The sequence below is a fragment of the Dryobates pubescens genome, chromosome 15, assembly GCF_014839835.1.
Source record: "Dryobates pubescens isolate bDryPub1 chromosome 15, bDryPub1.pri, whole genome shotgun sequence".
In the NCBI taxonomy this organism is placed as follows: Eukaryota; Metazoa; Chordata; class Aves; order Piciformes; family Picidae; genus Dryobates; species Dryobates pubescens.
Window position 1 is genome coordinate 14,065,795 of NC_071626.1, and position 24,905 is coordinate 14,090,699.

The 24,905-nt window shown below is 39.6% G+C and overlaps 1 protein-coding gene across 1 annotated transcript in view; it reads left to right on the forward strand.

The window, feature by feature from the left end:
- The window catches only part of KIAA1549 (KIAA1549 ortholog), a 125,887-nt gene that overhangs the window by 61,893 nt on the left and 39,089 nt on the right, over window positions 1-24,905 (forward strand). Inside the window, exons 6-11 of the mRNA XM_054168090.1 lie at window positions 317-444; window positions 1,848-2,031; window positions 8,715-8,774; window positions 12,017-12,162; window positions 19,604-19,781; window positions 21,757-21,941. Of these exons, the coding sequence (XP_054024065.1) occupies window positions 317-444; window positions 1,848-2,031; window positions 8,715-8,774; window positions 12,017-12,162; window positions 19,604-19,781; window positions 21,757-21,941 (881 nt within the window). The remainder of the gene's footprint in view (window positions 1-316; window positions 445-1,847; window positions 2,032-8,714; window positions 8,775-12,016; window positions 12,163-19,603; window positions 19,782-21,756; window positions 21,942-24,905) is intronic.

The window sequence follows — 24,905 nt, forward strand, 5'->3', positions numbered from 1 at the left end:
TTGTCAGGCACTATCTGCGTAGCAAAATCACCTGGTTGATACTAAGGATTTCAGCATGGATAATTCAGTGTTTAAGTCATGTAAAATTAGGCACATGGATGTAGTGAAGGTCTGTCAATATGCAAGAGAGAACCAGGTATTTTGTCACTATTCTGACACCAACCCAAAATGTATTTCAGCTATATTTTTGCCCACTGTTTCACTGACTATGTCCTGGATGCCTTGGAAGAGTGTTAGCCCTGTGGATTCTCTTGCTCATTTTGTTCTCTTATGGAAACAATTGTCTGTGCAAATAATGTCTACCCTTTGCCTTCAGTGCTTCAGTTTGTGCCTCGGAATGTGGATGTTGGGTTCTGCAACTTCAGCCAGCGCATTGAGAAAGGGCTGGCAATGGCATTCAGGGAGGTGAGCAAACACCAGGAATTCTACAACTTCACTGTGCAGGTAAGACTAGCATGTTTTGTGTCTGTCCCTTTTTCTCCCCGCCTTTGGTTGCCCTGTATTTCATCCAGCCAGTAAAACAAGTTAGGTGTTCACTGGCTACTACTTGTCATCTGAATCAGGCTTTGTGATGCACTTTGGATTTATATTTTTTTCCCCTTACTAAACAGCATGGCACCACTTACCTCTCTGGTTCCAAACTTTTTGGAAAAAAAAAAAAAGAGCTCCAAGTTGTTGATTTATATCCAAAAGCAGTATGAAGTATTTTAGAGTTTATAGTTTTCATATAAAGGTTGCCCCAATTCTAATCAAAGTCATTCCCATCAGATCTTACTATTAGAGTAAGGTATGATTAGAATGTTTTTGCTGGAAGACAATTTTCAGGCCTCACTGCCACTCAGGGAATCATGTTAAGGAATATAGTAGTGATAAGCACTCTGCTGTTATGTGTGCTGGTTTCTTCTGAGGTCTAGAGATGCAGCAGTATATGATATCTGTGGCAGCTGCTGCTGGAACTTCACATATGAAAAGTATTGCATATGTGATGGTGACTGAATCACATAGCAGAGTTTAAAACTCACTGAAAAGTCAGTAATTCAACTTACCAAGACCAACTTCCTCTTCTGTCTGAATTCTCAAATTTAATCTAGTTTTGTTGTAATACTAAAATGAGTAGAAATTTTATTGTGTTACTTAACTGGCCACATAAATGCCTATCTGCCTAAAATAAAATCATTGCAAGAAAATTGACATAAGTTTTGTAATACCTGAAGTACTATATAGTATGTACAAAAAAGTGCTCAGAAGTTTACAACTGAATGATGCAGTGTGAGTGGCTAGGCTGCAGATGGAGCATGCAAAAGAAATCAGCAAACTTTGATTTCAAATATTTCCTTGCGGTCTGGAGGAGATATATCTACATGGACACAAGTGCTGTGTGTAGTGGTGCCAAAAGGAGGCTTCTCACCAGTGGCAAGGTCTGGTTGTGCATGGCACAGGAGATTTTCATCAAGATAACATCCGTTTGCGGAATGGTTTTTTGCAGTGGTCTCTTCCTGTCTGTTCCACACAGTTTGGTATTCATCTAAGATTTCTCTAACAGTAGATTTATTTTGCTGGCTCTCTAGATGGGTTTTTTTATAATTTTCTGGGCTGTAGGTTTTGGATCCTTCTGAGTTATGACTGCCTTTAAAGAAGAACTCTTAGAAGAGGAATTCGGATGTAACTTTGCCTCTTCTGAGCACTCAGCAGGCCGAAAAAATGTGTAATAGATGTTCCTCTGTTTCAGTGTGAGCTGCCTTCCCCTTTCTATATATTAGAAAAAGAACACAGAAGATTATCGAGGAAGGAATGGAAATGCTAGTGACTTAACATAGCTGACTGTGCTTCAATTTTGTTTATCCCAGATACTGAATATAACTCTGAGCAGCCCCGGGGCAGCATTTCGGCAAGGCCCTGTGAGCATTGTTTTTGCCATCCGAGACAGATACGGTTTTCTAAATGGATCTGAAGTCAGTGAGCAGCTAAGAAACTTGTCTGTGGTGGAATTCAGCTTCTACCTGGGCTTTCCTGTGCAGCAAATTGCTGAACGTGAGTATTTGCTCTTTGCCAAGCCTGCAAAATACATTTTTTCTTTCAGCAATTTTTCCTGTCTGCAATGTCAAAGTACTTCTGTGTGTAAGCAATAATGCAGCATCACTTACTTGACTTGTATCATGACTTCTGCAGAGCAAATACATGTGCCTCTCTATGCTTACATACCACACATACCGAGTGTTACAGCAACTTGTTGCCTTCATCATCATCCTCACTGAGCCAACTGTGTTTATCTTTGCTTCATTTTCTCTGGTCTTCATCCAGATTTAAAAAAAAATAAGTAACTTTGAACACTATTGCTGTGACATGTGATCTGAAATGTGTGTCTCTGGATATGCCTACAGGGGCCTTCGCTGCTTCTCAGCAGGGTTTATTGTTACACTGGGCTTGTGTTAACTGCACTTTCTCCAGACCACGGCCATCCTAAACCTAGGTTAATGGGTACTGCATGCGTAGCAGTGTTTGCTTGACACTCAGCCTTGACAACTTATATTTGGTTAGATTTTTCAGATGACCTCAGTCTCAAGACTAAGTTTCTAAACTCAGCACTTATCCTTCTACACTAACAGATTGTTCATCACAGAAATAGCTCATGAATAGCAACATCATGAGAGAACAGTACTTGCCTTTCCTGGTTGCAGGTGTTACTCTCAGCCCAGTCCACTAATTCTCAGTTTGTTCTGTGTTACTGTGCTTTCCAATCCGGTCTTTTAATTGTTTGAGTTATTTTTTTGTGAGCTAGATAGGTGCCTGGCACCTGACACAGTGGTTCTCTCTCAATACACTTAAATGTCTGCTGGAAAATCAGGCCTGCTGGCAGCTGCTGTTCGTTATGCAGCTGTACAGTATGTCAGCAAAGATGTAAGAGAGTGTTTGTCAACAGAAGTTGCTCTCTACAGCATCTTTAAATCTTTATAAGATGACTGCACAGGAGACTTTCCCAATGACTAGAAGTAAAATAAATATACTAGCTTTTAAAAACTTTTTGTTTTCACTCTTCAGCATTTTGAACCCTCTACTTCCATTGTCAATTAAAAACCGTAGCAGATTGTTGTATTTAACTGAGCCAGTACCAAGAGCCTTGAAAGTCCTTGTCTGCAGATGATTATCATTTGTTCCTTGTGAGGCCACAGCATTTCTCAGGTTGCAGAATGTGTTTTTTATCACTGAATTCAGATTAGATGTTGCTCATGCCTTAATGGCTTGAGATGTATTTCTCTGTAAACAGCACCATCTCTTTTGCACCTTTGCTGTGGACTTGGTTTTTGTTCTCTTGGGTATTATTTTCAATGTCACTTTTTTTTTTCCATCTGTGATGTACACACACCAGGTCTTGCAGTTTTTCATTTTGCCCACATATTCTGAACACTTGCAGTGAATTTGCAGGTTATCCCTTGCATGAGAATCCATCTTCTGGACTGTGTGATGGAGTTACAGTCCAATTAAATGACAACAGAATTTTTACTGAGGCCAGCATATCCTGAAAGACAGGCTGGTCATAGGGGAGAAACACGTTTTGTATTAAACACGTATGTACACTGCTCTTAGCTTCCTTTCATGATGGCATTTAGGAAATTTGAAGGTGATTTCTTTAGTGCTCATAGCAGGGCTCTCTCTGTGTTACCTTCGTGCTTATAGTGCCTGGCCAGTGCGGCTGATTCCTGGCCAATACTGTTGGAGCCCTATGATAGCTCACGTATTAATGAGGAAGCCATGCAAAGTAGAATGTGTGAAGAGGTCAGGGAGTGCCTTTGGCTTCAGAAGTTGTTTGTTTATGCATACTGATGATTTTAAACAAGAATGCTGACTGCATGGCAATTTCATTCTCGCAAAGATATAGCATAGGTCACTGGACATCCAACAGAATTCTTCTTCGTCCTCTCAGATCTCCCGAATCTCAAATCCTCAAGCATACCCTTAGTGTAACAAGGCACAGCAAGGCAGAGGTACTTGTCAGTGGTGCCTGAGGCTGGTAGCTGCTGCTGTAGTTTATTGAATGAATTCTGCCAACAGAGCATAGCAAGTGCATCAGAGATCTTAGCCAGAGTTTGGTGGTGGTGTCGCTTAGTTTGTTGGATAGAGAAACTTTGAAGATGACGTTCAGATTTGTCTAGACTGAATTTACAAAACATTTGCTGTTGTATAATAAATAAATAAAATTGCATGTAGTAAAATGAAATATATTAAATTTCAATTTGGTAACTCATAATTTTTAAGAACTAGAAGATCTCCTCAAGGTTTGCCATATAGAAATCAGGAGGATTTGGTGGACATGGTATCCTAAATCAAGGAGCATCTTGTCAGCATTTGACTTGCTTGTTGCTAGAGGAACTCAAATTTACTGTAGATTTGCAGCAGATAGATGATCAGGACAGCTCATTTTTATTTGAACCAGGACAGCTCATTTGAATGTGTCTAGTTTGGTCTTGGTAGCAGTTCACTGTGTTTGTAGTCATTGTTTTGGAATACCAGACATGGTAGCATTTGATAAGTCATCAGAGTGGGAACACAGTTTCTCAGCTTGTTAGAGGTATGGGTCTGTCTGTCAGCAAGCACAGTAATGAATGTAGCTCATATGCTTTTGTAAGTGAAGCAACCACACTCAGTTATTTTTAGCTGTTTCTACAGCTTTTTTGCACTGTTGCTGTGACACTATTTTGAGCCAAAGGGGTTTAGATCTTCAGTATTTAGTCCTTCAGTATTTAGACCTGCAGTATTCAGTTCTAGGTCTGTGGTCTCTTCATTTATCCTGAGCAGATGTAGCAGGGAAGGTGTCATGAAGATCTTCCTTAGGTAGCTGCTTTACTCTATGCAAATTAATATGCAACCCTCTGCTTTTCAGTGTAAATTTTGGGGTAATCTTTGATATTTACATATGAACAATTTGCATATGTTATAGTTTACATGTAAATACAAAATACTCCTTGCCATGCTATTCTATGCTATTTTTGCCTTAGTTACTAGGCATGCTAACAGTTAATACTCTTGGTAGTGACTTTATATTTTTCCCCTTGGGGGCTCCGTATATGATTTTGGAAGTTATACATTCTGCACCTGAAGAAAAAGAAATTATTTGTAGGTGAGCTGAGCTGTCAAAGGGTAGAAATTGATTCATACCAAGGAAAAGCTACTTGTGTAAGATCACTGCATCTCAACACTGAATTGAGACCTTTCATCAACAGCCCAAATATGAGCTGTGTTTGAAGGGAATACGTTTGCTGCCTGATGCTTGTTTGCTTCCCATTGCCTTTCACACACAGGCCTGTCACTATTTTTTCATTATTATTTTTTTTCACACAACCAATACATACTGTTTATACATTTAATTGTGTGGGTTACCTCTGTTCTGTGTAGGAGTATGACTGTTGGAGTGGCTAAGCCTGGAAACTTCCAGATTTTAATTTCCCCCACAGATTCTAGGTGACTTCAAGGATGTGCTTCTATTCACATGCTCAGTTTACACTTGCCTGCATGCTTATTTTGCATTATCCAACTTACTACTCACATTTTAGATTGTAAACTGGTTATATGGTCATGAACTATGTATCAGCAGAAAGAAAATCAAATCTAGCCATGATTTTGGGGTGCTAGGTCATAAAAGCAATAAGAGTCTATTTGGTCTCTCTCTATGGCTGGAATGTTTTTCTGAGGACAGGCAAAGGCCAACTGTAGACTAGATAAGGAATGTTTGCCTTCGCAAATTTACCCTGAATAAGTATCTTTGGTTTTATTATGATGGGTGGCATTTACTTTAGGGTATCTTGGAGGTGTTGTAAGGACAATAGGCTAACATAAAATGATGTCCAAAGACTGCAAAGACATTGAGTTTTTGCCTTTTTTTTTTTTTTTTTCCGGATGGATTTTTGATCAGACTTTTAACAGAGTTTGTTACTGTTGCTCACAACCCAATATTTTCATGAAATCTTATTTTCCAGTTGATGCCTTCTCATTCCAAATACTGCATTCCTTCCATGCTGTTACTGTTTCTCCATTTATCAGAATAAAAATAATCAGTATGGTACCAGTTCTATCTCACATGCATAATTCAGGGGAGGTTTAGGCTGGAGGTTAGGAAGAAATTCTACACAGAGAGAGTGATTGCCCATTGGAATGGGCTGCCTGGGGAGGTGGTGGAGTCACCATCACTGGAGGTGTTTAGGAGGAGACTTGATAGGGTGCTTGGTGCCATGGTTTAGTTGATTAGGTGGGTTGGATAATAAGTTGGACGTGATGATCTTGAGGGTCTCCTCCAACCTGATTTATTCTATTCTATTCTGTCCCACATCTCATTGTGAGAGGGCATGAGAGATCCTTTTTGAAGCATCTGGTGAAGGCCACATTGCCCAAGTGGTGTGCTTCCCACTGCTGTCAAGAGGTTTCTGAGTGACTAGGTGTGACTTTGCCTTTTCAGTCAGCATTGAATCAGTGCTGTTATGTTTTATGATGTTTCAGGGCTGCATGTTAGTCTTCTCATGATGCTAGCATCTATTTCATTAATGTGTCTATAGTCATTAGCAGATCAGCTGCAATCTGACTAATAATTGCATTTTGTCTATCCAACTTCCCCCTGAGAATAACAGTCAGTTTATGCTGTTTTGAATCGTGAGTCTGTTGCAGTGCTGAGGCTCTGGCCGAGCTCAGGATCTGGCCACGTGTGTTGGTGAGACACTTGAGTGACCTATGTAATAAGAGTTGGAGCCTGGATTTTCCAATTTTAAAGCATGGTCTCAGTTGCAGAAGTGTCCATCATTTCATGCATTCTTCATCAAATTATGGAACTCAGCCTTAGCTGCCAATGATCACAGCACATATTCCTTTTCAGTCTCAAGATCTTTTGCTGAAGCAATTTTATTTTTAAATTTCATTAACTCTGTGAAAAGTTGAAGTGAATAGTCATCCAGCAATTTGCATGAATTAAATAATTTTCAAGTACTAATTAGAAAAAGTGTGAGGAGCACATTAAGTATTGAGGCAATGCATGATTTTGGTTTAAAAAAAAAAAGAAAAAAAAATTCACAACTGCTAGCAGTTCAAAGCTTTACAGACACTGGAAGGATTTTGATATTCTTATCTTGCTCTTGCCACGTTCTTTCCATGGCAAAACAACAGATGGAGTTTGGTTTATGCATTTTTGTTCAGGTTGTATTTCGAAATTGAAGTAAACAATTGCATGAGCAGAGTAAATAGAGCTCCATTCGAAAAGCTACAATCAGAAGAATCGTGAAGCAGGATGCCAAAAATAAACATGTTTGTTTAAATTAACTGTGAGGTGCTTTTTGTGTCAGGGAGAGCTTTGGAAATTTCACACATCCTCATCGGTGTATTGGAGGACTGATATTTTGGGTGGAGAATAAAGGCCCGTATTCTGATAATGCTTGTGAATAGCAAGTCACAAAGTACCTCCCATGTGGTTCTCTTGAAGTTTGTGGTGCTGTTTTCGAAATATAGGTGGTATAACCAATTTTATTAGTATTTTTTTTGGTAGGGCTATTTATAAATCTATGAAAAGGTGTGACATAACCAGTGATTCTTTTACTCCTGCCTTAACAAAAAATGTGTAAATTCTTTAAGGGGCAAGAGAAGCTGCTTTTAGGTACGCTCACTGACATCATCTACTCTACATATTACTGCATAATTAAATTAGAAAAAGAGTAATTTTTTTTGTTTCTTTGATATGTGCAATAGTGGAAAGCTGTTCTATGGAGACAAGACATATTTATTCTAAATCAGTCTAGCGTGGACTAGGTCATTTAATTATTTTTGTCCATGAAATGGTTTTAAAATTAACCTTTGTATAATGCTTAGCATCTGGATTAAGTGTTTTGAGAAAGTTAAGACCATTCCTCCTCTTTATTGCCATAGTGAAGCTTAAGACTTCCCTTGAGGAAACTGTTGGCCCTGCCCCCATCTTCACTTGTTTCTGAACATGTGTTTACTGCTCTCCAGTGGAAACCTTAGGAAAAATTGTATCCCTGCTGAAGTTAGTAGAAATAGACTTTATTTATTTCACAAGGGCAAGGGGCTTTTTTTGAAAAAATGGAAAATTAGGAAAGCTTGGAGACACCAAGGCAAACACAAAAGCCAGGAGATTTGCCTTCATCAGTGTTTGTAAATGCATTTATCTGTGATGTTTTTGTTTGCTTGTCTGGGTTGGGTTTTTTCTTAAAAAACCACAAAAATACCAGGGTGGTGTTTTTAAAATGCTTCCCCCTACACAAGACTGCAACACAGATATATTTAGATTTCTGCTTTACACTTAGTGTTTCTGTGTAGTTTCTGCCTCAGAGAAGGTGTTATTTTCATTCTGAGACACTTATGGGTTGTCTTGCTGCCCTTTGAGCTAAAGTCTGATCCTGCATGCTAGCTCAGTAAGAATCACCGTTCAGACAGCGAGCTTTTGCATTTCTAGGAGCAATGACGTCAGTACAGCAGCCTGAAATCTTTCAGGTAATAAATCTGACTGCTTCAGTTGGCTTCTTTTTGTTCAGAGATGAACTGGGGAATGTATATTCAGAGCATTTTCTTTAGCATTGTGCCTGCATAGCCTCAGGACTGGTAATACATCTGCGTAAATACAATGCTTACTGACAGCATAAATTATGAGATGGCTTCTTTTTTTGTGTATGTTGTTGAGAATATCCTTCTTACGCTTTTCCTCCATTCTGTTTTCCCCTCAGCCTTTCATTATCCTAAGCTTAATGTGTCTCAGTTGATGAAGTCTTCCTGGGTGAGAACAGGTACGTACACTCTCTTGTGAGTAAGAAAGACTGCAATTATTTTTGTTAGCAGGCTAACTAGCCACCGTAAATATCGATAGCTTAGGGGTGCTGCATTTTTATGAGGTAATAATGTGCATGAGATGAATAAATGCTAAACCCGAAGGCCTAGTGACCTGGAATATCTGGGAAATGTAATTCCAGGGTCAAGAATGAACTACTGCAATTCCTTGATAATGCACACAAAGATATTTTTGTCTATAAAGCAAAAATGAATTCATTCCTAGTGAGACAACTTAGGGTGTCAGGCACAGGGTGTCTGCCCTGCGTGCTGTGGATATACCACATTGATTTTCAGGTTTTTATTTTGTTCTAAATGAAAATTAAAATTTTATTCATGGCACTTTCTACCACAACATGCCAGGAATAAATAAAAGAATGAAAATAGATATGTTCTGGGTACATGAAAGAATTTCATCACACTTCATTGATCTCTTCTGATTCATTCACAGCATGTCCCTCCCACCCAGGTCTTCTGCTTGTATTAGTTTATAATTTACAGATACGGTTGAACTGTCACATTTAGATACTCAAAGGCAGAAGGCCTGAATAGTGATCAGGCTGTACCTACCAAACTTGCTGTTAGGTTGCAGATGTCCACTCTATGCACTTCTGTCTTCCCACTGCTTTACTGCCTGTAGTTCCCCAGTTCTGTAGACTTACTCTTTTTTCAGGTAGCCTTTTTTCCTTCTTGCCAGTGACCCAGTGGACTTTTTAAGCAGGAAACCAAGTTGCAACCTAATTTCTGAAGCCCACACAGTTTGTTTTATAAGAAGAAAAATGAAGAATTTGAAATCATGTTCAGTAATGTGAGAGGAGCTGTATGTCTGTATCTTGTGTCTAATGTCATAGAATGCACTGGGTTGGAAGGGACCTTTAAAGGTCATCTAGTCCAGCCCCTTTGCAGTAAGTAGGGACATCACTAACTAGATCAGATTGGTCAGAGCCCAATCAAGCCTGACCATGAATGTTTCCAGGGATGGGGCTTCAACCACCTTCCTAGGCATCCTGTTGCAGTGTTCTCATAGGCTCCCTTCAGGTATTGGAAGGCTGCTATAAGGTTGCCCCCAAACCCTTCTTTTCTCCAGGCTGAACAACCCTAACTCTTTGACCCTGTCTTTGTAGGAGAGGTTCTCTAGCCCTCTGATCATCTTTGTATCCCTCCTCTGTACCTGATCCTTCTGGGCTGCAAGTGCATGTGCACATGTCCAGCTTTTCATCCACCAGTACCTTGAGTTATTTTCTGCAGGGCTGCTCCCTATCAGGTCATCTCCCAGCATGGGTTGAATATGAGGATTGTCCTGACCCAGGTGCAGGACCTTGCATGAGTTTCACCTGGGTCTACTTATTTCTTAATGATCTGTGTTGGCTTTTTTTGGTCATACCTCCAACCTCTCTTGCTTAGCCTTATGTTTGTTTTGTTTCTTGTTACTGGAAGTTCCTTTGGATCGTACAGTAAGAAGAGGGTTCTTCCAGGTCAGAAATCATGTCCCTTTGGTTTTTTCCTGACTGTAAAGTTTTGAAAGCAAATTGCAGCACCTCTTGCTGTAGAGGATTTTTTTGTAGTCTCAGTTCTTGCAGCCAGCCTGGGAAGAGCTAATACACTTTGGCTGGGTCAATCCTTTCAGTCTCTGTATTGTGTTGTAAGGGTAATGAATCATGATATGGGAAAATGATGGACTTCGTGCACATAAAGGTTTTAATATTAGATTACTCAGTTATATGTGCATTTATCCCAATAGTCATAAAATGATGGGATATGCAGTGTTCTCTGTGGCTGTCCCATTCAGTTGTAGAAAACAGTTCATGCTATTAAGCATAAGCAAGAACAATCTTCTGCTGGCTCTACAGAGCAGCCTTAGGCCATTGTCTATTTATTTTACCATTTAATTCCTAGATACTTAGTTTATTATTGAATTTAGAAGACTGTTGATCTCTGTGAGAAATTGTGTAAGTTTCCTTTCTTTGGGATCTGCAGTTAAATTATTTTCATGACAAAGTGGGTTTCATAGTTTTGGTTTTAAAATTTCAAACCTTAAAATTGTATTTCATACATTTTATCTAATTGGATGGCTTTTTATTAATCACAACACTGAAAAAAATTATGAAAACACTGAGAAAATTACTTCTAAAAATTAAAACCCATTATAGTGAGAGGTGCTGGAATGAAAAGTGAATTATTGTACTGCAGTTAATGGTGGGTTGGTTTACTGTCCTTTAGGGTTGATTAATTAGGTTGTTTGACTGTTGCTTCATTCACTCCACTTTTACTGGCTGGCATCTTATTATTAAAGTTCCACATTATTATTTTCATGTTTCCTATGTTCCTCAGGGATTCCTGTCAGCATTAGCTGCCATAGTGACCCAGGGTACCTGAGTTTAGGAAGTGAAGTGAGCAGGGCTACCAACCAGGTTTTTGGCGCTATAATTCATACTTGCTAATGTTTGTTATTTAGGGAAGGTACACTTGGAATACATGGCTTCATGTCCTGCTCTTCTGCTTTTTCTCTTTGATTTTTGAACCATTCCCCAAATCTCTGTATCAGTTCTGAATACATTTTGACTGAAAGTAGTTGAAGCAGACAAGTTAGGCTGAACTTTCTCTCTTATTTGTTTTTAATCATGACTACTAGACCATGCCACCAAGTGCCACGTCCATTCCCCTCTTGAACACCTCCAGGGATGGTGACTCCACCACCTCCCTGGGCAGCCCATTCCAACAGCTAACAACTCTCTCTGTGAAGAACTTTCTCCTCACCTCAAGTCTAAACTTCTCCTGATGCAGCTTGAGACTTTGTCCTCTTGTTCTGGTGCTGATTGCCTGGGAGAAGAGACCAACTCTCTCCTGGCTACAACCTCTCTTCAGGTAGTTGTAGATGGCAATAAGGTCTCCCCTGAGCCTCCTCTTCTCCAGGCTAAGCAATCCCAGCTCTCTCAGCCTCTCCTCATAAGGCTTGTGCTCGAGGTCTCTCCCCAGCCTCCTTGCCCTTCTCTGGACATGTTCAAGAGTCTCAATGTCCTTCTTAAACTGAGGGGCCCAACATGCAACCTCCAGCTGGACTGGGCAATATCCCACATGAACACATCTGCTCTTAAATTGTCTGTGAGATGTCACTCCAAGCTTGTAATTGAAGTTGCAAAAAGCACACCAAAAGATTTTACTAATTACTTTGTCTTCTTGGGTTACTTTCTCTGCAACATAGTGCTCTTGGGTGTCGTGGACCAGCGAATTCAGGAGGAAGTATTTCAGGCTGAGATGGAACGGAAACTCGCTCACCTGTTAAATGAGGCTTTGGTCAGAGGGCGGATATGGAGACGAGCCAGCTTTGCAGGCAGCAACGTTGTGCAGGTATTGAGAGTCAAAAGTCAGAGGAAGAAATAATGGGTAATAAATTACTGAATAAATTAATATTGTCCAGTTTTTGAGTTGAGGAAATAACTCACAAGTGTGGATCAGGTTGATGATGCTTGTGTTTTGCACCTGAATTATGGTTCTTGTGCATGCCTTGTTGTCTCTTAAACGAAACATAACAAATTGAAGCAACTGCCTGGGTGTCAGGAAGGAAGGGACAGGCTCTTCTCACTTGTACCCTGTGATAGGACAAAGGGCAATGGATGTAAACTACAGTGCAGGAAGTTCCATCTCAACATGAGGAAGAACTTCCTTACTGTAAGGATCACAAAGCACTGGAAGAGGCTCCCCAGAGAGATTGTGGGGTCATCTTCTCTGCAGACTTTCAAGACCTGTCTGGATGCATTCCTGTGCAACCTATGCTAGATTCTATGGTCCTGTTCTCTCTGTGGGGCTGGACTCCATCTCCAGAGGTCCCTTCCAAGTCCTAATATCCTGTGGTCCTGTGATCTGAGTATTTTAAGTGGCTACTAAGAATTCTGATGACATCTTGAAAAGAGTATTGAAAATTATTTTACCAATGTTCTGTTTTACAAACTTGCTGTCTTGTCTGGCTTTCATGAGGTGCCTAGCAAAAGCAGAATAGATAGTCATCTGAATAAAAAAGTACTCTGCTGGAACAGCTACTCTACAGCTCTCTGTGGTGATAGAGTAGAAATATGAGGTAGAATCATGTGCAGCTTGATGCAGCAATTGAGTAGCATATTCTAACCCCTAAGTGCCTGTTTGTCACAGTACTCCTGGTCACAGAAATGGCTTTCAAGTAAGAGTGATTAATCATGTCAAATTTTGCACACATGGCAACTTCTGCTGTCTGGATTCCAGTGCTGCTTTCTAATTGTCACAGAATCACAGAAACATTCATGTTGGAAAAGACCCTCAAGATTGATCAAGTCCAACAGATAACCCTATTCTACAAAGTTCACCCCTAAACCATATCCCAAATCACATCTAAACAGCCTTTAAACATATCCATCTCCCTGGGCAGCACATTCCAATGCCTGACCACTCTTTCTGTGAAAAAAAAATTCCTAATGTACAGTCTAAACCTACCCAGTTGTAGACTGAGGCAGTTCCCTCTTGTTCTATCACTAATTACCTGGGAGAAGACACCCTCACCAGCCTCTCTACAGTGTCCTTTCAGGTAGTTGTAGAGAGCGATGAGGTCTCCCCTCAGCCTCCTCTTTTCCAAACTAACCATCCCCAGCTCTTTCAGTCACTCCTCATAAGATTTATTCTCCAGGCCCTTCACCAGCTTCGTTGCCCTCCTCTGCACTCGCTCCAGCACCTCCACATCTCTCCTGTATTGAGGTGCCCAAAACTGGACACAATACCCAAGGTGTGACCTCACCAGGGCTTGAGTACAAGGGGACAATCACCTCCCTACTCCTGCTGGATGCAAGCCAGGATGCCATTGGCTTTCTTGGGCACCTGGTCACACAGGTGGAGTTGCTCACATAATGTCCAGGAAGACTTGGGTGTTAATTTTAAGATTTAAATTCTCATGTGTTCTTTTTAAGTCAGTACCACAAACTGAAAGGCAAGATACTTTCTCCAGCTAATTCATTCACAGTTGGTTTACCTCACAGATGCCCTTCTAGTAGTTCAGACCTATTATCTTTATTTAACGTAACGCTACAATTTTTGCTGCCACTTAAATTTCCAGATGTCGAGGTTTACTTACTTTTGTTTTCCTCTTGGAAAAATCAGTTTCAGTAACAGAGATTTGATTTTATTTTTATTTTGTGCAGCTTCAAACTGCTGTAAATAGATATCTGCTTCACCTCTTCTATTCCCAGCACCTCTTACTGTGCTTTGTCTTCATGCCTCAGTCCTTCCTTTGCATGTAAATTGAACAAATATTCTTTATGTTGCAAGGAAAGATACCACAGCCTATAAAATGTGTGTGTGTGTAGATTACAGTTTTATGACCCTATATAGTGAAGCTCAGGTAGTTTGGTTTTGCACACATAAAATTACAAGCAAGTTCTTTCTAGATAAAAAGTAGTGTTTAGGAAAGTGAAAATACAGCATTTTTCTTACGACTTCTAATTACTTACTGGGATGTAGGATGAGGTCTGCAGCTCATGTTCTGAACAACAGTGCTGCTCATTTATGCCACTTAATGAGTGCAAAGAATCTGCAAACTGCTGTCTCTGAGCAGAGGAGGATTCTCTTAGTTAAGGTCAGCACATCAAACAATCCCACGTAACAGAGGGCTTCTCTGAGTGCTCACAGCCCACGCTCTTAGATATTGGAATACCAGAAGGTCTGAAGGAGATACCTTGCTTAAGTGTCTTTGATAGGTGTCCTGCTTTCCTGCTCAAGAATGGTTAGTACCATCAGGTCACTAGAGCTTATTGGTAGCTTTCTTTGGCAGGATGTTCAGATCTGTTTTGGGTGAGACAACCTTAGAGGCTATTGTGTTCAGCTGGAGTGATGCATCTGGTAGAGGGCTCCTGAGTGGAGGATGATCTCTTTCAAGGATGCTTCTCTGCTGCTTGAGGATCTGGTCCATAATAATTCACAATAAACCTCTTGGGTTTACTGCTGCTAATTCTATTCCTCATATCCAAGTTTACAAGCTGTGTTTGAAGTGTGTTGTATATATGCATGTGTTTGAGTCTGCAGGGAGGGCTATCAGTGTTCTTTGTGCTTCATATTCAGATCTTCCCATATCTATTTCTTGAATGCAAACCAGTGACTGCTATGATAGACCACAGTGAAGTGAAAAGTAAGAGCAGAAGCTGCCAGTGACACCAAAGTATTGGATACTTTTACTCATGGGAGGTGAATATATGCACAGAAGACTAGACAGACATTTCACTTTTGTTGAACCTGTTTAGACTGGAGTTTTTCCTGGGGCAAAAGATATTTATAGTGTATTGAACTGTGACATTTCTAAGCTCTCTGGAAAATCAGGACTGGGGGTCAGAAGATGAAGCAATTATTTGTGAACGTTACTGCAGGCATATTAGTTTCCTTTTACATACTAAGAAAATAGAAATGATACCTTGTGAGGTTTAGATTTCATTTCTAAAGGCATGTGTTGGGATCTAAGAATGTTAAAACTTACTCTTTAAATTTAGCATGAGAGCTTTGGTCTACCTAGTTTACCCAAATAGCGTGCATTCCCCTCCCTTTGCCTATCTGTGCTGTTAACAGGTGGCACTCCATGATTAACCAAAATAAAAGGAAAAAGAAAAAAAGGAAAGACAAAAAAGCTATAACCATTATGTTCAAAAAACCCTCTGAAGTTTCACCCACCTGCATGTTGTACATGAGATAGTTCCACTTATTTTTGCATGACGCTCATATTAATGTTTCATGGAGCAAGTCATATATATATATTTAATATGTATCTGCTGTTGCTGCAAATTTGAAGGCACATGTTTAACATGGTTTGCATTGCATCTGCAGAGCCAAGGCCCCATGCTATATTTTGTGAATGGTTTACTGGAAATAACTTGATTCTCATTAATATTTTTTTTATGAATTAAATTACTTAATTGTACTTCAGAAATACACCAGGACCTAATACAAAAATAATTAATTTTCCTTCGTTTCAGCACATTTGTCTTTTGAACCTAACAGGAGGTGAAAAAGTGATCCCAGTAAGTGATGAAAAGAACTGTGTTCTGATTTAAGGAGCATGTTAGATGACACTGGAGTTTTAGTGCGTGGGAGGAAGTTGTAGTTATATAAGGGTACATAATCACTGCATTGAACTTTTCATTAAGGCAGAGATTCTCTCGTGTTTTTTTTTACCATCAGCTTATGTCTCCCTTCTGAGTGTGTACTCTGAGTATACAATCTTGCTGCTGAGAGTTGGGATTTTTTTTGAAGGGAGGCTTTCCGTACTCCTGATGAGATTGCTGACTGGGACATCCTGCTAGCTGATTGACACTCTGCAAATTCCTTGAGAGTTTGCCAACCACCTGAATTCCCCTGTCTTAAATGATGAACTAGATTTGGTTCCCAAGGCAACTCTACTTACTGACCTCTTGAAAACACTTTAAATTTACTGACACCTGAACACAGTTAAGCCTTTACTCTTTGGAGGCTAAATGCACATCTAGTATCAACAAATACAATTTATGTGCACAGAAGCTGAATTAGTCTTTTCTGCTTTCTTCTTTTTTTTTTTTAAATTTCTGGCTGTGTTTAAATTCTTCTATCTCCTCCCTTCTTGAGCCATTCCTGAGCCAAAGCTTAAACATGAAATGGTTACATGCTTCCTTACACACTTTGCTGGATGCCTGGGAAATACCATTTCAGCCTCTACTTTCACTCTTAACACTCTCAAGCTTAGAGATACCATTGTAAAATATGAGATGAAACCAATCTGAAGCTGTACAGAAAGTATCAGTATGGAGCAAAATGGCACAAATGCAGAGAAACAGTGTAAGAAATGGTCACAGTGTCTGTGTCCCTCAATTTAATTTAAACACTTCAGATCCAGTGTGGCAATTCATATTGCAGCCACTCAGAGGTTAGGTTATTAAAATAAATAAAAAAAGCTTAATGGATCAGTGTGACAGATAAAAACTGAAGTGCCAATATTGTCACAGTTGTGTTTATGTACATGGCTAGTTGCCTCATAGTCACCTCAAGAATACCCTTCTCAGCCATCAGCTTTCTCAGAATAGAAATCCTTAATCATCTCTACTTGGATTTGAAAGTTTTGTCTGCAGCTTCCTTTGGTATGGTGTGAGCAGCCATAAACCACTGTGTGTTTCAGAACATTTTTAAATCCAGAAACACTGGCCTGCACCTCCACCCTCCACTGAATTTCTTCAATACTCATTCCCATGTTCTCCTGCTACTTCTTCCTATTGCTAGTCTGACTGTTCTCACCCTTCCCTGTTTCTCAGCCGAGGGAACCATACACTGTTAGTTTTAATTCTGTGCTAAAAATGGTGGTGTTTCATTTGTGGCAATTTGTCCTCCACCTGCTCTTCCCTTTTCAAAGGCAGCTGTGGAGAAATTCCTTTTTTAACCCATTCAGCCAGCTCCTGATTGTTGCCCTGTGTGTATAACACATTAATTACAGCACTTCGTGGATACTCCACAAGGCCAGAAAATATATGGTGATTCAATTTCAGAATTTCCTAAATGTCTCTGATTTTGTAGCTTTGCTATACAGGAGAGATTTCATGCAACGAAGTGAAGAACACATTGGCTTCCTGTCTCACAGGGCCTTTCAACTCTTTGCTCACAGTGTGAGTTAAGTGCCACTTAGGAAAGGTTCACCCCTGCTGAAAGCAGATACCAGTCAGTACACCCTGCTGCTCTGTGCATGGGGGCCAGGCTGTCGTGAAGGCAGCCCAGCTGAAGCAGAAATACGAAGCTGTGGACATTTGTTAACTAAAGCTATATCTGGGTTCTGTGAAACCAGATTCAGTCTCACAGCTGCTCGGTATGTGTGTTGAAACCCTATTTATTGATTTTTATTTGTACGTTTTTTTCTTTGTTACTTTCAGTCAGGGCTCGGTTGCCCCTTAGCTAGTAGAAGAGTGACTAGCATTCAGGATAAGCAGCTCTGGTTAATGGGTCCTGTTAGCAGGTCTTGCTGTGTTTCAGAAATGAGCATGTTTCTCTGCTGTTATTTATAGGTGTTCTGTTTCTTGCATCAAGTGTGACCGATGTTGAACAGTATTGTTTGCTTTCAGTTGATTTGACCTAGAAGACTTTCATGACAATAGTGCTCTCTCCTCCTTCCCTATGTTTTTATTGTATACCTTACTATTATCACTTCTGGGAATTGATTTTTATGACATGTTGAGTTGATTTTCCCTAAGACCAGAACGTCCCCCTGGAGTTAGAAGATTGCATTGCTGTCCTTCTACATGGTTGGTTGGTTGCGAACAAGGAAAGAAAACAGTATGAAGCTTTGCTTCTGTTGTCCTCAGACATGCAAGCATTTGTGTGTTTGCTTTACTTTAAGCCTATGGGCAGTGTCTGAGATCCTGATTTATTTAATATATACTTCATAGTGAAGGATAATTCTGAAGGAAGTAAAATATATTGCTCTATTTGTGGCAATTCCTTCCAGAGCTCTTCAAAGTGTTTTACATAATAGAATACCTCCTACTATTTGTTTGGCCTAATTCTAGGTTGAGCTTACCATTGCATGTAAATGATTCAACAGAGGAGAGTTATTATATATAAGATTTAATTTTACAGGAATTCAAAGATCTTATGTGATTCTCATATGCAATGTTGGTATGTGGTTAGAGAATATCTACAGGGCTTCCTCATAGCACACATTCTTTTGATTATTAACATCTTCAGAAGTAGGCAGGAAGAATTGCTTCCCACAGCATCAAACACATTCCTTCCTGAAGAATGGTGAGTGCCAGGGGGAGCTGTTTGGAGGATGAGGGTGACTATTCAGGTGCTTTCCTTGATGAAGAACAAATAGTTCTATTTGAAGCTACAGAACATTTGCCTGTGTAGCTGCCTAGCATTTGGGAAAACTGGAACAAAGAACTGTCTTACAAATAACAAAAGTCAAAGGAGGTATTTAGAGAAAGGGAAAGTGCAATCACATTAGTCTCCTCAGTAGCTCCTACTAACCAGCCAATGCTAAAGGTAAGTAGAGGTTTCCAGGGTTGACACTTTTAGAGTGAAAGTGAAAGCATTTGAACTTCAATACTGGCTCTGTATGTGTCATAAAACAAATAAGGAAAAACAAAACAGAAAAGGCTATTTCAGGTTTGTCATACAAATGTATTATGCAAGAGATTACTTCCCTGGAAATTTCCCCTTTTGTTGCATAATAGATAATTCTATAAATTTCTCAGGTCCTGAAGCATTTGAGCAGTGCTTGTGTAATTAGAGACCAATGTATATTATTACAGTATTAGGTGAAAAGACACTGAATTTTAGTTTGGAAGAAAATTACTGTTACTGAATATTACCTCTGTGTGTCTAAACTTGCCCACTGTTGACTTAAGCTCTTAGCAGGTGAGAAAATTCTCATCTGTGTGTTTTGCCTTTTCTGCATGCTGTATTTCAGAGTACCACACAGAGCAAGTCTTCCTATCAGACTTCTCTGGATAGTGGATTTCCAAACTGCACCAGTTCCCAGGAGGTGCATGGTTAGTGTAATAAATTCTTTGGTGTCATAGATAGAGGGAGATCAACACCAATTGTATTTCTGCATCATAATACAAGATGGATTATTCTTTTTATGGACTAGGGGTGGCACATAATGACAATTAAAGCAGATACTGATGGCCATCTTGGCAAAGCTGTTCTAAATGTTTCCAGGCCTGTGAAGGGGGAGAGGAGGTAAGCAGTGAAAGAACAAATGTATATGGGAACACCAAATAAGTAGAACTTAAAATGTAAAAGCTTTCCAATTTCTTTTCAGATTGTGAACGTGTCACGGTTAGCTGGTGTTGATAACCCTGTGGAGCTGATCTATTTTGTGGAGGATCAAGATGGAGAGAGACTTAGTGCTCTGAAGTGTTCAGACCTGATGAACAGAGTTGATATCCAGCGGGCTGCAATCATCCTTGGATACCGCATTGAAGGCACCGTTGCACAGCGTAAGCCTTATCAAGTGCACACTGATGCCAGCAAAGGGAAGCAGAAAGGGTGATATTAGCTTTGGGAATTATGACACTGCACAGTGCTCACTGTTGCAGTGGTTTGTTCTTGAGATGTTGCAATTTTGACACTCCTGAGGAAATGAAATTTACCAGCCTTGCAGTTATTCTGTGATGTTGCTTTGTTTCTTGAAGACACTGGGCTTGGAACTGCAACAGAGTCCTTAACTGCAAGCTTTGCTATGTTCACTTTAGCATCTGTGCTAACTAGGTACCTTCTTGCCATTTTCATCTCTTTCCACTAGTCCAGTATTTCTTTACAGCTTATCTTGCACAGGAGTTTGTATAAAACCTACAGTTGTGGGATTGGAGGGCATGACTGACCTTATTTTTATTTGTCCATCACCAATACTTAAGTAATGTGATCTTTCAGTAATGTGATTTCTACTAGATACACATCAGGATAAGTATGACAGGTCATATAAAGTCATATAATGACTTTGTTCAGGAAGCTTGGTGTATAGGTAATTTGCAATAGGGAGTGAGACAGGAGAACTGCTTAAAATTCTGTTATGATTAGGAAAGCAACTTGAAAGTGTTTTAAATCAGTTAACAGGCATGTATATGATCTGCAAAATACCTCACTGATGTGAATGCTTAATTACCTTTTCTGTTTTCTATGCAATACAAGGCTTAAGTTACATTATACCACAGGGTATTTTGCCAATAGAACAAGTATGTGTCTAATTTTCAACAATTATCTGTAGACAGAAAAATGGTAATAATTGCACCATCTGGATGTGTTTCTAAATGTTGTCCCTCATTAAAACAGTGGTTTATAGATAGGTCAGTACCTCATATGCACCTGTTCAATGTCTGTTAATGGACTGTAATACTGTTTAGACAAAAATGCAAACACTTGCAAGAATAAATTCCTTTTACAAAAGTGCTAAATGTTGAACCAGCTTCATTGGTTATGGCTTATTCTTCATGTTGACACTGTCTTTGATATGTCATTAGAAGGTTCTGTTAGGAGCCATACATATTTTTTTAATGCTTCTTATGGGAAGAAACTAGACAGAAAAAGGTTATTTTTTTATCAGAAAGAGTGATGTCTTAAATGACCATCAGATGTATAAAACAACAATGTTCATATGTTTATTTAATCTCTAGGGTCATAATTAGAATGACTTAAATAATATACAAAAATAACATTTGATAGAAATACTCTTTTAAACTTGAAAACATCATTTTGAAGAGAGAGATCCATTTGCCAGTAATGTGTTAATGCTGTGGTTTTCAGTCTCACATATAACTCTTATACAAAACAGAGAAAATGGAAGTTCTGTTGATTCTTCCAGTTCACCTTGTACATACATGACTGGTTTGATCATACTTTCCAGTAGCGTTTTCTTCTGTTTGGGGCTATAGGATCTCACACACTGACAATATGGAGAAAGGGGAAAAAATGTAATAAACTTCACAGAAGTATTGACACCTTGGAGTCAGGAGAGTCTTGCTGATTTCAGATTGACTGTGATTATTTATGGGGGAGGTACCAAAATGTATAATGTATAACTAAAGAGAAGAGGCAGCTGCTTAAGGCAGGAAACAGGCAATAATGTTGGAAATTCCTTCTCACTTTTGTTAGTGCTAAGTTGTTTTTCAGGACCCATTTCACTATGTAAGCTCAGTTGTGGATTGCAGAATGATGTGGCAGAACTGTGTTTTCATCAATATTTTAAGCACAGATCTTCAGAAGATAGGCCAGAAAAAAATGGTCACCTGCTCCATGATTCCTGAGCATGGCCTATGTTAGCTTATAGATGGTATAAGATTTCCTGCGATGTGCAGCTGGTTTCTTATAAATTCCTAACCTAGCATTTGAAAGAACATGAAAACATGTAACCTTGAACTGTCCTCAGCTTCTAATATCTAACCACATAATATTCTTGTCTTCCTTTTGACTTCACAGCTGTGGAGAAACTGAAGGATTCCACCTCTGAGTCACAAAACAGCAACCTCTGGATTATTGTTGGTGTGGCAGTCCCAGTTGCTGTGGTGCTCCTGATTGTTATTATTTTATACTGGAAACTTTGTCGAACAGACAAACTGGAGTTTCAGCCAGACACAATGAGCAACATTCAGCAGCGACAGAAGGTAAAAGGGGAAGCTGTGCTGAGAGAAGCTTCAGTATTCTGAGCATAAACGAGTGTGAGAGTCTAGGGAGCACCTAGCGTCCTTGAATAGCATGTGGAAACGCAGTTTCAGAGCCTTCCAGTTCAAAAAACCAGAAAAGGTCAAATAAAAGATGAAGGGAAGAAGTCAGAGGATCTTTGAATTCAAGAATCCCAGTTTTTTATTTGCTCTCCTAGGCATATGATACTGTGTTAGATAGATACATCCTTCTGAAATGTGGGCACTGAGGCTGAAAGGAGCCCTTCTTTATCACTTCATTTCAAGGCTTTGGCTAGCACTGAATAAGAGGAAATGTATTGAGTGTTGAATCATTGACCTTGTTTACTTCAGAGGGCTGAATTTTTCTTCGGAGAGATTCTTCTAGGCTAATTTGACAGCTAAACCACACCATCCATTATACTTCATGCTGTAACTAGAATTTGGATCTTTATGAGATTACATGAGTGAGCAAGCTGGCCAGAGTGTTGGAGGGCTGGGTTAGAATGGTGAGAAATTCAGTAATCTGTCTTTTTTCTGCCCAGACTGTAAATTAAAAATTCATGATCCAGAATTTTCACAAAGGATGCATTCAGTAAAAAGAATGAAAAAGTGACTAAAGGGTTACAAATCCTACTTGTCTTTTTTACAATTGAAGAGAAATGGCCAGCTTATTACTGGCTGTACCCTCAGAGGCATCATTAAAGGCAAAATAATCTGCTTCTGCTAATCCCGTGGTACTGTAGTCATGTATCTTGTACTGTCACCTCGTGTTCAGTCATACAATATTCTCCGTGACAAGCCTTGTGTGTACATTACGCTCTTTCTCAAGATAATTAACAAAGTGAAAGATGAGAGAAGGAGAAAGTGGTTGCACTTCCAAAGCAGTCAGAACAAATGAATAATAACTTCTGCTTGTCTTGCCACTGCAGACTGAGCATCAGAATTGAGGCCAGCTACAAGTGGTACCCTTTGATGACCTTTACCTCCTGGTACCTTGCTGTGGTAATACACGACACAGATTTTTGAATGAAGAAGTTCCCCATGATAGCTTCAGCTTATTTGAGAAGGGTCATGCAAAAAAGGCAGGAGAGGATCATTACCCTTGGTGTGCTCTTTCGTCATATAGACATTCAGTACCTTTCTGCTATTGCAAGCTTTTTGTCGGAAAGCAGTTGGGTTGGCTGTAAGGCCAGAAACATCTTTCATAGTTTTACTTTCTTTTGAGAAAATGGCACAATTATTTTTCTCCACTACTTTCACAGTATTCTTCATCTTAATCATTCATGAGTCCGAAGCTTGAACTTTTTTGTATGCAAGTCCTGTTTCGGTTTGCCTAGGGAACTTGTCACTCTGCCTTCTTCAGGGAAGACACTGTGAGCAAAATAGAGCCAGTAAGGACATCTAGTCCAATCCTGGTGGCAGTGGATTGCTCATATTTTAATACTAAATGAAGTAAGGCAATAAAAAGTGTCTTAACATTTTATCATGTAGCATATCAAACAACTGGCAGAGCACCACTTTCCTCCTTTGCCCAAGATCCAGAACAAAAGTAGTACTCTGGCTTCCTTAGTAATGGGCTGTCTTTGGGATTTCTTCATGTCTTCAAACAATGGGTAGAAATTTCAGATCAGAGTAGGACATATTTAGCAAGCACTGAAGACCCCCAGACAGCCACAACAGCATACACATGCATAGGGACATTTAGCCTGGTCCTGTGATTTGTAATTATTTGCATTTTTTATGCTTTTTATTACAGTAAATGAAAAGAAATAGAATAGAATTAATCAGGGTGGAAAAGACCTTTGAGATCATTGCCCCATCCAGTCTCTTCCTAAACACCTCAGGTGATGGTGACTCCACCACCTCCCTGGGCAGTCTATTCCAATGGCCAATCACTCTTTCTATGAAGAACTTCTTCCTGACATCCAGCCTAAACCTCCCCTGGCACAGCTTGAGACTGTGTCCTCTTGTTCTGGTGCTGGCTGCCTGAGAGAAGAGACCAGCCCCAACCTGGCTACAACCTCCCTTCAGGCAGTTGTAGACAGCAATAAGTGAAATAACATGATCAAGGATTTAGGTCTGTAAATAAACATGGTTTAAAATTTGACTCAGACTCTCCTTCCTTTACCCCACCCACTATTAGTTCCATGCGCTCTTTACAGAGCTTGACTTCAGTACCAAAGGAAAGTGAAGGTCTGCACTGTGTCTGTAAATGGAAGGATATTTAGGTTAGAGATTAGGATTTTTCTCTTGGAATCAATATTTCATTGGTAAAGCCCATAAAGATGCATTCATAGTGCTAGCTCTTCTCACTTCTATTAATCTTTAACATTTTTTTCTTTTAGTGTAAATACAGAAATGGAATGTATAAATATCAAAGCATTTCATTAACATATGCATGGCATACCCAGACTGGAAATAGAAGGCAGTTCTTCTCAACCGTGTACTAAGTCTACAATATGTTTTGCGCTTGAAAATGTGTGTTGGTTGGAAGATAAAAAAACTGAGACCGTCTTTTCTTGTTCAGATGTAATAGGATATCATACTGCACTGGTGGATCTCCAGAGGTATCACCAGTCTTTTCTTCAGTATGTTTAATTAGTCATTATAGCATAGCAGATCAGTGGGCAGCATAATAATCTGTTAGAATTCACAGCAGCAGCTGATAAGAGCCTGGAACAAGGTTGGGAGTAGGATGAGGGGGAAGCCTGTTTGCTTCACGCTGCTGCGGAAAGACTTTGCCAGTAAAAGACTGTTTCTTTGAAATATCAAGAGAGAGAAGTTCTGTAAATATACACTAATACAGATTGCATAAAACTTCAGTTTTACATGAGCTTTTTATTCTCACTTTTGAGTCTCTTCCACAATTTTGCATTCTTCTCTTCAGAGAAGATGCTTTGAAGACACTATACCTTTTCCTGGATTCCTCATGTATCATTCCCTCAT